Genomic DNA, 11192 nt, shown 5'->3' on the forward strand with positions numbered 1-11192 from the left:
AAAATGTATTGTGATTTGAAGCAAATGTATTGGTGGCCTGGTATGAAGCGAGAAATTTGTGAATTTGTAGCGAAATGCTTGATTTATCAGCAGGTAAAAGCCGAACACCAAGTACCCACGGGATTGTTACAACCTGTAATGATTCCAGAATGGAAGTGGGAACATGTGACGATGAATTTTGTATCTGGGTTGCCTGTGACTCCGAAGAAGAAAGATTCGATTTGGGTGATAGTGGACAGATTGACTAAGTCAGCACATTTTATTCCTGTCAGAACAGATTTTTCGCTTGAAAAATTAGCGGAATTATATGTATCAGAAATTATGAGATTACATGGAGTGCCAACGTCAATTATTTCTGATTGAGATCCAAGGTTTACTTCGAGATTTTGGAGTAAACTACAGAAAGCTTTAGGTACTAAGTTAAAATTTAGTACAACTTTTCATCTTAAGACTGACGGGCAATCAGAGCGAGTGATTCAGATTTTGGAAGATATGTTGAGGTGCTGTATACTCGAGTTCAGTGGTAGCTGGGAAAGGTATTTACCTTTAGCTGAATTTGCTTATAATAATAGTTATCAAGCTAGTATCAAAATGACATCGTTTGAAGCTCTGTATGGAAGAAAATGTAAAACCCCGTTGAATTGGTCAGAATTAAGTGAATCGAAATTAGTGGAAGTGGATTTAATTCGAGAAATTGAAGAGAAATTTCAGATTATTCGAGAAAGTTTGAAAGCTGCTTCCGATCGTCAGAAGTCGTATGCAGTTCTGAAAAGAAGAGATATAGAGTTCAATGGGGGTGATCGTCTGTTTTTGAAAGTTTCCCCGTGGAAAAAAGTTCTACGGTTTGGTAGAAAGGGAAAACTTAGTCCACGATTTATCGGACCATATGAAGTTATTGAGAGGATTGGTCCAGTAGCTTATAGATTGGCTTTGCCTCCGGAACTTGAGAAGATTCATAATGTATTTCATGTATCTATGTTGAGACGGTATAGATCAGACCCTTCACATGTGATTCCTCATACTGAAATAGAGCTACAATCAGATATGATTTATTCGGAGGAACCAGTGAAAATTCTAGCTCGGGAAGTTAAAGAGCTACGGAATAAACGAGTACGTTAGTAAAAGTATTATGGCATCGACATGGATTGGAGGAGGCAACCTGGGAAACGGAGGAATCAATGAGATCACAATATCCGCATTTGTTTTCAGGTACGAAATTTCGAGGACAAAATTTCCTAAGGGGGGAGAGTTTAGATGTTAGAAAGTAAAAGTTAAGTGTGGTTTTAGAAATATTTTTTTTAGTAAAATTATAAATTAAAGAAAATTTGGAGATAAAATGAGATAAAGACGAGGTATTGAGACCTCGAATTTATAAACTGAGCCATAAATATTTCTAAAAATGTTTATGGAGTGTTAATAAGTTAGTATTAAAGTTTCGTTAGGAAAATTTACCATTTTGATAGTTAATTGAAGAAAAAGGACTAAATTGAATAAGATGTAAAACTGTAAGAAGTGATTAAATAGCTTTAATAATAAATAAGAGGGACTCAAAGAGCAAATTGGCCTAAAATAAAATGGACTGGATGGTTAGGTAAGTGAATGGTTGAGAAATAGTGTGAACTAAGGGCAAAATGGTAATTAAGTTGAAATTCAATAGTTAAAAGTTGGATTAAATTAGAATATCTAGAGTTTTCTTCATTTTTCTTCATCTTCTCTAGAAAAAACACCATTGAAGGGTTCTTTTAAGCTGGTCTCTCATATTTTTATTACATGTAAGCTAAATTCTTGATTATTTCTTGGAATTTTTTGTGTTTTTGAAACTTTTACAACTAGGTCCACTTGTTTAATTCATTAGTTTTTGATTTCATGGATAATTTTAAAAGTTTCCATGAATAAGTTCTGAAAGTTTATGATTATTTATCATGGAATTGAGGTTTTAATTTTATTATATGATGATTTTATGAAGAGATTTTTATAGAAATCAATTTTTAGGATCTAATTGTGAAAGTTATTAGAATTAGGGTTTTGTGATGAAATTTTGAGTGTTAAAGGCTTTGAATTAGTTTATAATATCTTGCAAAAGTGTTATTTGAAAGGAATTAGCTCAATCGATGAATAAATTGAGTAGGGACTAAATTATAAAAATTGAAAAGTTTGAGGTAATAGTGTAATTTTAAAAATTTAAGGGCATAAATTGTGAATTATAATGTAATTGAAATAGATGCTAATGAAGGAATGATTTTATAATTATAGATCAAGAAAACGAAGTAAATCGTAGAAAAGAGAAATTGCAAGAATAGTCCCTGAATTTCTACGACTTTTGCAAATCAGCCTAGGTAAGTTCATATGGACAAGTTTAATGTTTTATTATAAAAATATTATGAGCACTAAAGTATCTTATTGTAGATTAACACTATCAAATTGTATTAATTTCTAAATGATATTTAATTAAAAGTGCAAATTAGTCGGAACAATGGTTTTGAGTGCTTTCATTCGATGAACAGGATGCATTGACGGAATATATGTCTTTTGTGCGCCCGTATAAGACCATAGCAGGGCTATGGCATCGGTGCAATGTTATACATGTTCCTGTATAAGACCATAGCTAGGTTATAGCATCGGTGTCATGTGATAATATGATTCCGTATAATACCATATCTGGGATATGACATCGGTATGATATGTGATCCGTGTAAGACCATGGCAGGACTATGGCTTCGGTGTGTGATATGTGACAATGTGCAAGCCTATAGTTTACTATGGCAATGTGATAATGAAGCACTCAATTCCATTATTGTTTCCTAATTTGACAATGGAAGTAAATGAGAAATGGGCCCAAAGAAGTTAAATTCGTGAATAGCAACATGTAAATTATCCAAATGACTTTATTAATGAAATTGTGATTTGCGGGATGAATTAGTTAAACTAATAGGTATATGATTGTATACAGTGTTCGGCAAGATTTATATTTATGCTTATGAGCTTACTAAGCTTCTATAAGCTTACTTGTGTATGCTGTTTGTTTTGAAGATTGACTTATATATATACAGAGGATCAGATCTACATCAAGGATCACACTATCCAGATTTATTCCGGTAGATTTTGTTAAACAACTTTTTAATTTATATGGCATGTATAGGGGTTGATTTGATAATGTAATTGTATGAATAATTAAGTATGCAATGTAAGTTGAATGTGTTAGTTACATTAGATAATGAAATATGCATGAATTGGTTGATTGGTTGGACTCTATTGGTATATAAATGTGTTTTTATGCAGAAGGTTAGTTTGAAGGTGAGAAAAGTAGTCTTAAAGGGCCTATTTTCATCCACATGGTTAGACACACGGGCGTGTGTCTAGGCCGTATGTGACACATGGTAAGCCCACGGGTGTGTCATATGATCGTGTGTCCCCTGCATCCTTAAATATAAAGTCAGAATAGTACACGGGCAAAAGACACAACCGTGTGTCTTAGTCATGTGAAGGACACGGGTTTCAAGCACGGTCGTGTGTCAAAATTGTGTGAAAATGGCTTAAAAATGGTGAAAAATCAATTTACCACATGGCCTAGCCACATGGGTGTGTGCCTAGGCCGTGTGCCCCTTTGATACTTAAGAAATTGCAAGTCAAAATTCCACACGGGCTGGCCACACGGCCATGGGATACCCACGGGCTGGCCACACGGGCGTGTGCCTCTATCTTCAAGGAAAAATTTTCAAAGTTGCCAGTTTAGTCCCGAACCATTTCCAAAGCATGTATTGGGCCCATAGGCCCATATTAGGGACTTTATCATAAAATTTGAAAAGTTTTAATCTAGAGTGCAAATTTTTGACTTGGTTTTATACGAATGCTAGTGTATAAGTCTCGTAATGCCTTGTAATCCTGTTCTGGTAACGGATATAGGTTAGGGGTGTTACAATTGTTATGGTGTAAAGCCGAATATATTATAGAATATTTTGTTCTTTTTCTTTCTTTTTTCTGCCATTTTTGCCTTCTGTTCTTTGCCTTATTCTTTGCAGGTATTCATAGCAAGGTCAACGGCGTTAGGGAGCTGCGCCTTGCCATTTCGGTAAAAAGGCAGACGAGGCGTCAGACCTTGAGCGACGAGCTCGCTGACGAGGCAGAGGTTGCGACGTGGATGGCCTTATAAAACTAGGGTTTCTATTATTTTTTGTTTTGGGCCTTTTAGGGTTTGTATAATTGGGCTAGATATTTTTTCGTAAATGGACTGTTGTTAATGGACTCTATTAGTTTTATTTATTTATTTTTGTCTGTTTGTCTTGGCCCGACAGAATTGGGACATTAGAATACCTATCAGAGAAAATGAAAGGGGATTGGAGGGGGATAGGAAAAGAGGCAATTTGCATTATCCTATATGTTGTAAAAGAACTTTAACACGTACAAGAACAAAGAAAAAGTTGGCACTAGAAAAGTAAAAAATTACTGAAATGTAGACCTTTGTTTAGTTAAATGCCATCATCCCTAGAGAAATAGGTTATAAGTATATAAGGAATTCTAGCTTCCAATAGTTATAGAAGTTTCAGTCTTGATCGAATTAGATCTCAACAGGGGGATTGGTGTTTTACTACCAATCACAAGTTTTATCTTGTACACAGTACTCGTACTGGAAATCATAATCAAGAATTGCTCTATCAACCACCATCTACTTCAGAGATTCCTCCTGAAACATATATAAATACCATCACTATGAGTGGGTTTAGTAATTCCTCTAATAGGTTCTTTTACTTTCCGTGGAATAACAAGAGAATTGACATGGTACTCTTTAGGTGCACTGACTCCCAGGGAAGCTGGAATTACTTACATTGAAATGGTAAATTTTTATTTCTACTAGTTTTGCACTTCTGATATAAGAAAATTATAGTTAAAATCATGCAAATCGAGATTCTAACCTTGAAGAACAGTCCATATGTGTCCTGGAAAAAGATAACCCATCACCATCTGGAATCATGCCTAGCAAAAAGTGAGGATAAATGTTCAACTTGGTGGAATATAAAAAGAATTATCCATTAAACCAATTTCCAGAGACTGACAGTTAACTTTTCTATGCAATTTCACTAACCTAGTATAAATAAATTTTGAGACGATTAAGGTCAAGAAGCATTAGAAAATGGATTATTTTTAAGTGTATGGTAGCCAGTTAAGAGAGCCACATAGATGTTATAGCTTAATGTGGGTTTGAAACCATGTTTGTTTTAGTCTTACTACCATAAAGAGATGCAAGGGCAAAGGCAGACACAATCACATAAGTATTATTATATAAAAAGTTTCTGTGCCATTAAGAAATAAGTTTTTGACAACAAGCAAATCTAAATGAAAAGATAACTTGCAAAGGCATGAGAAGAGTATTTGAGAGACATATCATACATTCAGAAGGCCGCTAGAATAAAGAAGTGAGTGTACATCACCATGGCCATGAGGTTTTGTTTAAAAAGACCAGAAAAAAGTCAAGAGAAGAACCTAATGGCTTTAGCAATCAAAATATAAACATGTTTTTTATACAACATTTATGGGGGCTACTTGAATTTTGTATTTGTTAGGAGGGTCCAAGGTAAGCCTAGCATCACTATCATCTAAGCATGCTACTTTTTCCTACAAGCAAATACAAGGAGGTAAAGCACCTAACAACAGCTTTCACCAGCCACACATCAATGACAGAAAACATACCTGCTTAAGAAGTTTAACTTGTGAAGCTTTCATCCCAAAATAAGAATTTGATTCTAAAAGGTCCACCGTACGGGCATGTGTGTCATCTGATGTCCTGATAACAAAAGGAATCTCCTTTTGACATGTACCTTAATGTAAGACACACACTCAGAAGGAGTTAGAGAGCAAATAAGTTGTAAAATGCAACAATCAATAAAATATTTTCTGAAGGCTTCAAGGTTAATTATTTTTCTTTTTACTTATTGAGGCAAATATGTTGACCTGGGCACTTCAAACATAAGAAAATGATTGTAAGAATATGAACTGCTTATGCTGGTGAGATAAAAGAGGTTGATTAAATAAATAAGTTCATTTGCTATAATTGATTACAGAGAAAACAATACAGCCTGACTTGGAACTCTTTTCTACTTGTTCACTCTATCAATTTTCCTGATGAAATGATGGCCATTTTACAGGTAAAGTGGTAAATTCTTGTCTTATTCGAAAGTGGGTTTTCTGATAATGACTATAACTTAAAATTAAGTTCGTCAAAGAGTTATTTTTTCCACAATTCCTGCACTAAGCAATTGTTGATGCATTTCAACAACTGAAATATGTTACTATGAAATTCTCAATAATCTCCCATTGGCTGCTGCAATCAACAGTACTGAATGAAAATAACACTTAATCTTTCATGATTAAGTCAAGGACAAATAGCTCAAAAGGCTATTTAATGCAGAAGGCCTCCTAACAAATGAGATACCACACAAACCTTGTGTGAGCCAACTACTAGCTGACAATTGAGATACCATGCATACCTTGTGTGAGCTGACTGCTAGCTTCCTGAAGAACCAGAATGGACTCAATGTAGAGTTGTAAGAAACATGTTCCAGTTGTGGTCTCTGCAGGAAGTGCCACCTACAAGATGTCAAGAGTAGCTAGTCAAATATGTTGTTTGTAGAGAAAAAGTAGTCAAGGGTGTAAGAACAGGCTTAATCAATACGATGCAAAAAATGTGATCAATCCTCTTCAAAAAAGGGCAAAGAAAAGCAAAATATTAACAGTTGGTCTATAGGTTATATACCTTACTTCCATTGTATCCTAGACGTTCACCAAGCCCACCCGCAATAAGAACCAATGCTGCGTTTTTGGCTTCTTTGACACCAACACCCTCAAATTTGATGAAATTATCATCACCAAGAGAGAAAACTTCTCCAGTTGGGACCTACAAAGAGAATTACTATGTTTAAAACAGTTGCATAGAAGAGAGTGAAGATAAGAACATATACGAGTAAAGAAAACTTGAAATATGTCAAATTAAACTAATAATAAAATGAATCATGTTAACTAAGACAACTGAATATTGATTACATTACAACAAATTGTATAAAAATTTAGAAAATTTCGAGTGAGTAATTTCATTATCGAAGGTGGGAAGCCATCATTAGCTCTTCTCAGCTTTTGAGTCGGCTAAGAGCTCCCCAACGATTTTAATATATAATTCCAAACCCCCCATGGTAGCCTGAATTTAGCTTAGCTACCTATATTAAAGAGAAAAAAAAATCAGTATACTCTTAAAGATGTACAATACTCAAAATCATTTAATTTAAAACCCAAGAAGATTTTGACAAAAAAGATAAAGGTAAATTATACTCATGGTCACTTTTATTTATCTCATTTTACATTTTAGTTATTTTTAAAATGTTAGGTTTTAATCACTGAATCGTTAATTACCGTTAACGATGTAGCGATAAGCTGACGTGAGACGTTAAATCATCATTTCAAACAAAAATTTTAGGTTAAATTATACAATTGGTCCCTATATTTTTTCGTTTTGAACAATTTATTTTTTCTTTAATATTTTTTAAACTTTCCTTCTTCTTTTTTTCATTCTCTTGCTTCTCTCTCTATTTTCCTACTTTCTCTATTTCTTTTTAACATATCAGGAAGTTGAATTGGAAGTGAAGAAAGAAGCAAAAAGTCGAAAACTATCATTGCCTATAACCAAAACCCATAAACTCATACCATTTGCTAACTATCAAAACCCTCCAACACCATCCATCATCTTCGCCACTAACATGACCTCCTTTTGGAAACATCTCAAAAAATTCCCAACTTTTGGGCTACCCAAGATCAAATCTCCATCACCATCCATTAGATCAGCTTAATTTTCTAATATGTGCTCCTCCATCACCAGTCATTGTCTAATCTTTTACTCTCTGTGATTTTTTTTAGACTTATTAATTGTTATTTACATGGATTCTTAATTAATTTGAACGTAAATTTATTTGATAAGGGGATGATATTGTTAGGTTTGTCATGACTGAGGTCATAGTAATGGTGAAAGTGTTAGTGGATGAAACAAAGGTGATGGGTGGTAGTGGAGAGTTTTGATAGTTAGCAGATGATAGGGGTTTATGGGTTTTGATGACTTTCAATTTCTTGTTTTTTTCTTTACTATCAATTTGACTTTTTGATACCTTAAAAGAAACGGAGAAGGTAGGGAAACAAAAAAAGTAGAAGCAGGAGAGAATAAAAAATAGAATAAAAAAATAAAGTTAAAAAATATTAAAAAATTAAATTGCTCAAAACGAGAAAATATGGGGATTAATTATATAATTTAACCTAAATTTTTTGTTTGAAATAATAATTTAACATGCCACATTAGTTTACCGTTATATCGTTAACGGTAATTAACGGCTCAATGACTACAATGTTACAACTCGATAATAACGTAAGTGACTAAAACATAACATTTCAAATATAAGTGACTAAAATGTAACCTAAGTTAAATAAAAGGGACCATGCATGCAGTTTACCCTTTTATTTAACCTGAGTTAAATTATTCGCGAGGAAAGAAGCATCAACTTTCTTGTAATGCAGGTATGAATGGCAGAATTTGACCCTTTTATTTCTCTTACAATGCAGGTAGAGTGCGATTGGTTCTTAGAGGGCTGAGATAAAAAGCAAAAGGTTCCTTCTTTTCTTTTCTTAAAATTTGTCTTGTTATAATGGGGAAAGTGAAGAATGTTAAGTGTTATAATGGAGGTTCGGAAATGTTGGAGGATTTAAGGTTTGATAATCTGTTAGCGGAAGCAAGAAGCGAAAGCTTTAGAGTTAGAAATATAAAGGAAATCAACAAACAATTTAGTGAAATTGACATGGAAGATATTGATTCAGATTATGGAATGTTTTGGAGTTCTCTTATTGATTATATTTCTGTACTTGCTCATAAATCAGATGTACAACCTCCTAAGAAGATCAAGCGTGATGGTAAAATAGATGGAAGCTTGGAAAAGCTTCTAGGTTCTCTGGATAAGTTCGAAAAGTATCCGGAATTTATCTTTGGAACTTACCACACAAATAGGCATAGGAAGTATGATGAAAGCAGTGAGCAACCTTCTAAGGAGATAACTTGTGATAGTGGGGTAGATGAAAGCTTGAAAGAGTTTCTAGGTTCTTTGGATACGATCCCGGAATTCATCCATGGAACTTACAATACAAATGTGAATCGGAAGAATGACAGAAGTTGTTCTGATTTGAATATCCTCACATTGGATGATACTCGTGAAGGGGGGTTATGCACCATTTGTACCATCAACATCATTGGTATGCATATTTTCTTTGCAACTCTTTGAATTACATTTGTTCCTTCTTCCAAAGGAAAAAAAACTAAAACAAAGACAGTTTTTATATGTTGTAACTCCATCCGGAGGTTCATGAAATGTTTTGTTTTATTACATTTCCACCCTTCATATGGTGCTTGTTCTTTTACTGTTTTTTTCTTGTTGAATGTGCATATTGCCTATGAAAAGGCTGTAGAAGAGTGCAAGGAAGCTATTAGGACTCCTAGCCAGCCTCAGTTTAGGGAGAAGGTTATGGCTCTTCTTAGAACTCCTTAGGACCAAAAGGAGTTTGATAATCTTTGGCGAGAAGTAACTTTAATTACCGTAAACCAATGCAAGGTGCTGGAAGTATATGCCACAGACTAATCAAGAACTATTCAACCAAATCTAAAGAAAAATCACTCCTTGATTTGCACCAAGGCAAGACTGGTTTCTCCAACTTCAGTTGGTGTTTACTTGTTTGTTCTTTTTTTTAAATATGCATGTTATGTCTAAAGTATGCACATAGTAATTGAGATCATTGCCCCTTGCTACTGTTTATTCCACTTGAAATATAATTCAGTGTTTACTATTACACGATTGCTATCCAATATTCTTCAAAGTGCAGCTCTCATCAAAGACAAATTTCATTTGAAAGTACTTTGAGTAGTTGTGTCTACCTTTTCTTTGGCCCATCAGATTTTGCATGATTGTTTTGGTTCCATGGTTTTGGTTGAGCAGAACTTGTCGAACTTGTTAACAGTTGCGGTCTGTAGTTTCAGTATTTTCTCAGATATTTTAAATGAAATTTACTAAACAACGTTAGCTTTAATGTTTATTTCGTTACACTTGCAGAACTAAAGATGAAAATTGATGAATATAGGTCAGACTGCCGCAAACTTTTGTGTCTCTTACGTGGATTTTTCTTTTGGTTGGAGGTGAGTGTTTTATATTATTGGTGCATTGTCTAGTGTTCCTTTGTTTCATCCTGCCACGGTCCTCGTTAACTCCTAACATGTTCTCCTAGCAAATTTAGAACAGGGAAAAGAGCAGGTTTATGCAACGGAACTATTGCAAAATTTAAAAAAAGCGTACCTCCCAGAAAGACCCTTTTAACAGTTTGTGCATATAAAACTAAATAATCTTAACATATACAGCCTTTATGTGCATTCCATGAATTTTTCTGGTTTTTAAGCCATATTTATGAAACTGGAACTCTATGTTAATAAATTCCATGATTTCTTGGTGCAAATGGCAGAAACTACTGTGGGTTTTTTTTTTTGAGCAAAGCTTCTAGATATCTAACTGTGTATATTTGATCAGAAACTGCCTAGTTATGAAGATGCATTTCCACCATGGTTGGACAACTTGCATTTGAATGCCTTGGGATGAGATGACTGGAGGTTAGATTTTATCTGAACCAACATTGATAAGGCAAATGTTAACACTGTTTCAACTGTAGCATCGTGTATGAAATGATTTAAATCCTGGAAAATTTTGATATAAAATTAACTTTATTTATATAATATAACCATAGAAATGTGGAAACTAATGATTTATGTCTTTCATTTACATTGGTACATACCAGCATTTTTATAAGCTTTGATTGATTGGTAGGAAATATATAATGGAGAAATGATGCAAAAAATGCTTAATCGTAATATACTGTTTTTTGTACTTTTAATGGATAAATCATAAAAGTTGCTGCCTAGTTTTGAATGGAATTGAATTAGTGGTGAGGAGCGACGTCAAGGGAGAACCATGTCTTGGTGTTCTTTAAGGAATCATCGTTACATTAATTTTGGAAATGGATGGGAATGGAAAACATCATGGGTTTTTTTATTATTTAAGCTTGTGGAAAGAAAAATTAAATATGAAAAACTCAACTAATATTATAAAACCAACCAAATAAACACAAAAAGG

General features: G+C 33.9%; 2 protein-coding genes across 3 annotated transcripts; one reads left to right on the forward strand and one right to left on the reverse strand.

The window, feature by feature from the left end:
* Positions 1-3802: 3802 nt before the first annotated feature.
* Positions 3803-7819, reverse strand: LOC107952578 (UDP-sugar pyrophosphorylase-like). Its single transcript, XM_041083316.1, has 6 exons — positions 7748-7819; positions 6749-6889; positions 6483-6582; positions 5686-5813; positions 4911-4971; positions 3803-4681 (listed from the first exon to the last, which is right to left on the reverse strand). Exons 1-5 carry the CDS (start codon positions 7817-7819, stop codon positions 4966-4968), a joined length of 447 nt encoding a protein of 148 aa, XP_040939250.1. The 3' UTR covers positions 3803-4681; positions 4911-4965.
* Positions 7820-8553: 734 nt separating this feature from the next.
* On the forward strand, positions 8554-10821 carry LOC121216070 (uncharacterized). Of its 2 annotated transcripts, XM_041091324.1 has the most exons (3): positions 8554-9273; positions 10125-10207; positions 10593-10821. In XM_041091324.1, exons 1-3 carry the CDS (start codon positions 8676-8678, stop codon positions 10659-10661), a joined length of 750 nt encoding a protein of 249 aa, XP_040947258.1. In that variant the 5' UTR covers positions 8554-8675; the 3' UTR covers positions 10662-10821. The 2 variants fall into 2 exon arrangements, with proteins under 2 accessions (XP_040947258.1, XP_040947259.1); XM_041091325.1 differs by lacking the exons at positions 10125-10207; positions 10593-10821 and adding an exon at positions 9480-10081.
* The last annotated feature ends 371 nt before the right edge of the window (positions 10822-11192 follow it).

Source organism: Gossypium hirsutum, chromosome A02 (genome assembly GCF_007990345.1).
Source record: "Gossypium hirsutum isolate 1008001.06 chromosome A02, Gossypium_hirsutum_v2.1, whole genome shotgun sequence".
Taxonomy (NCBI): Eukaryota; Viridiplantae; Streptophyta; class Magnoliopsida; order Malvales; family Malvaceae; genus Gossypium; species Gossypium hirsutum.

What these genes read in the sequence shown, in the direction of transcription:
- LOC121216070 (XM_041091324.1), top strand. Translation starts at nt 8,676, where the DNA reads ATGGGGAAAGTGAAGAATGTTAAGTGTTATAATGGAGGTTCGGAAATG. An exon ending in TTGTACCATCAACATCATTG is followed by an intron (nt 9,274 to 10,124) that starts GTATGCATATTT and finishes TTACACTTGCAG; the next exon opens with AACTAAAGATGAAAATTGAT. An exon ending in GATTTTTCTTTTGGTTGGAG is followed by an intron (nt 10,208 to 10,592) that starts GTGAGTGTTTTA and finishes ATATTTGATCAG; the next exon opens with AAACTGCCTAGTTATGAAGA.
- LOC107952578 (XM_041083316.1), bottom strand. Translation starts at nt 7,819, where the DNA reads ATGGATGGTGATGGAGATTTGATCTTGGGTAGCCCAAAAGTTGGGAAT. An exon ending in TGAGATGTTTCCAAAAGGAG is followed by an intron (nt 6,890 to 7,747) that starts GTCATGTTAGTG and finishes TTCTCTTTGTAG; the next exon opens with GTCCCAACTGGAGAAGTTTT. An exon ending in TAGCAGTCAGCTCACACAAG is followed by an intron (nt 5,814 to 6,482) that starts GTATGCATGGTA and finishes TCTTACATTAAG; the next exon opens with GTACATGTCAAAAGGAGATT.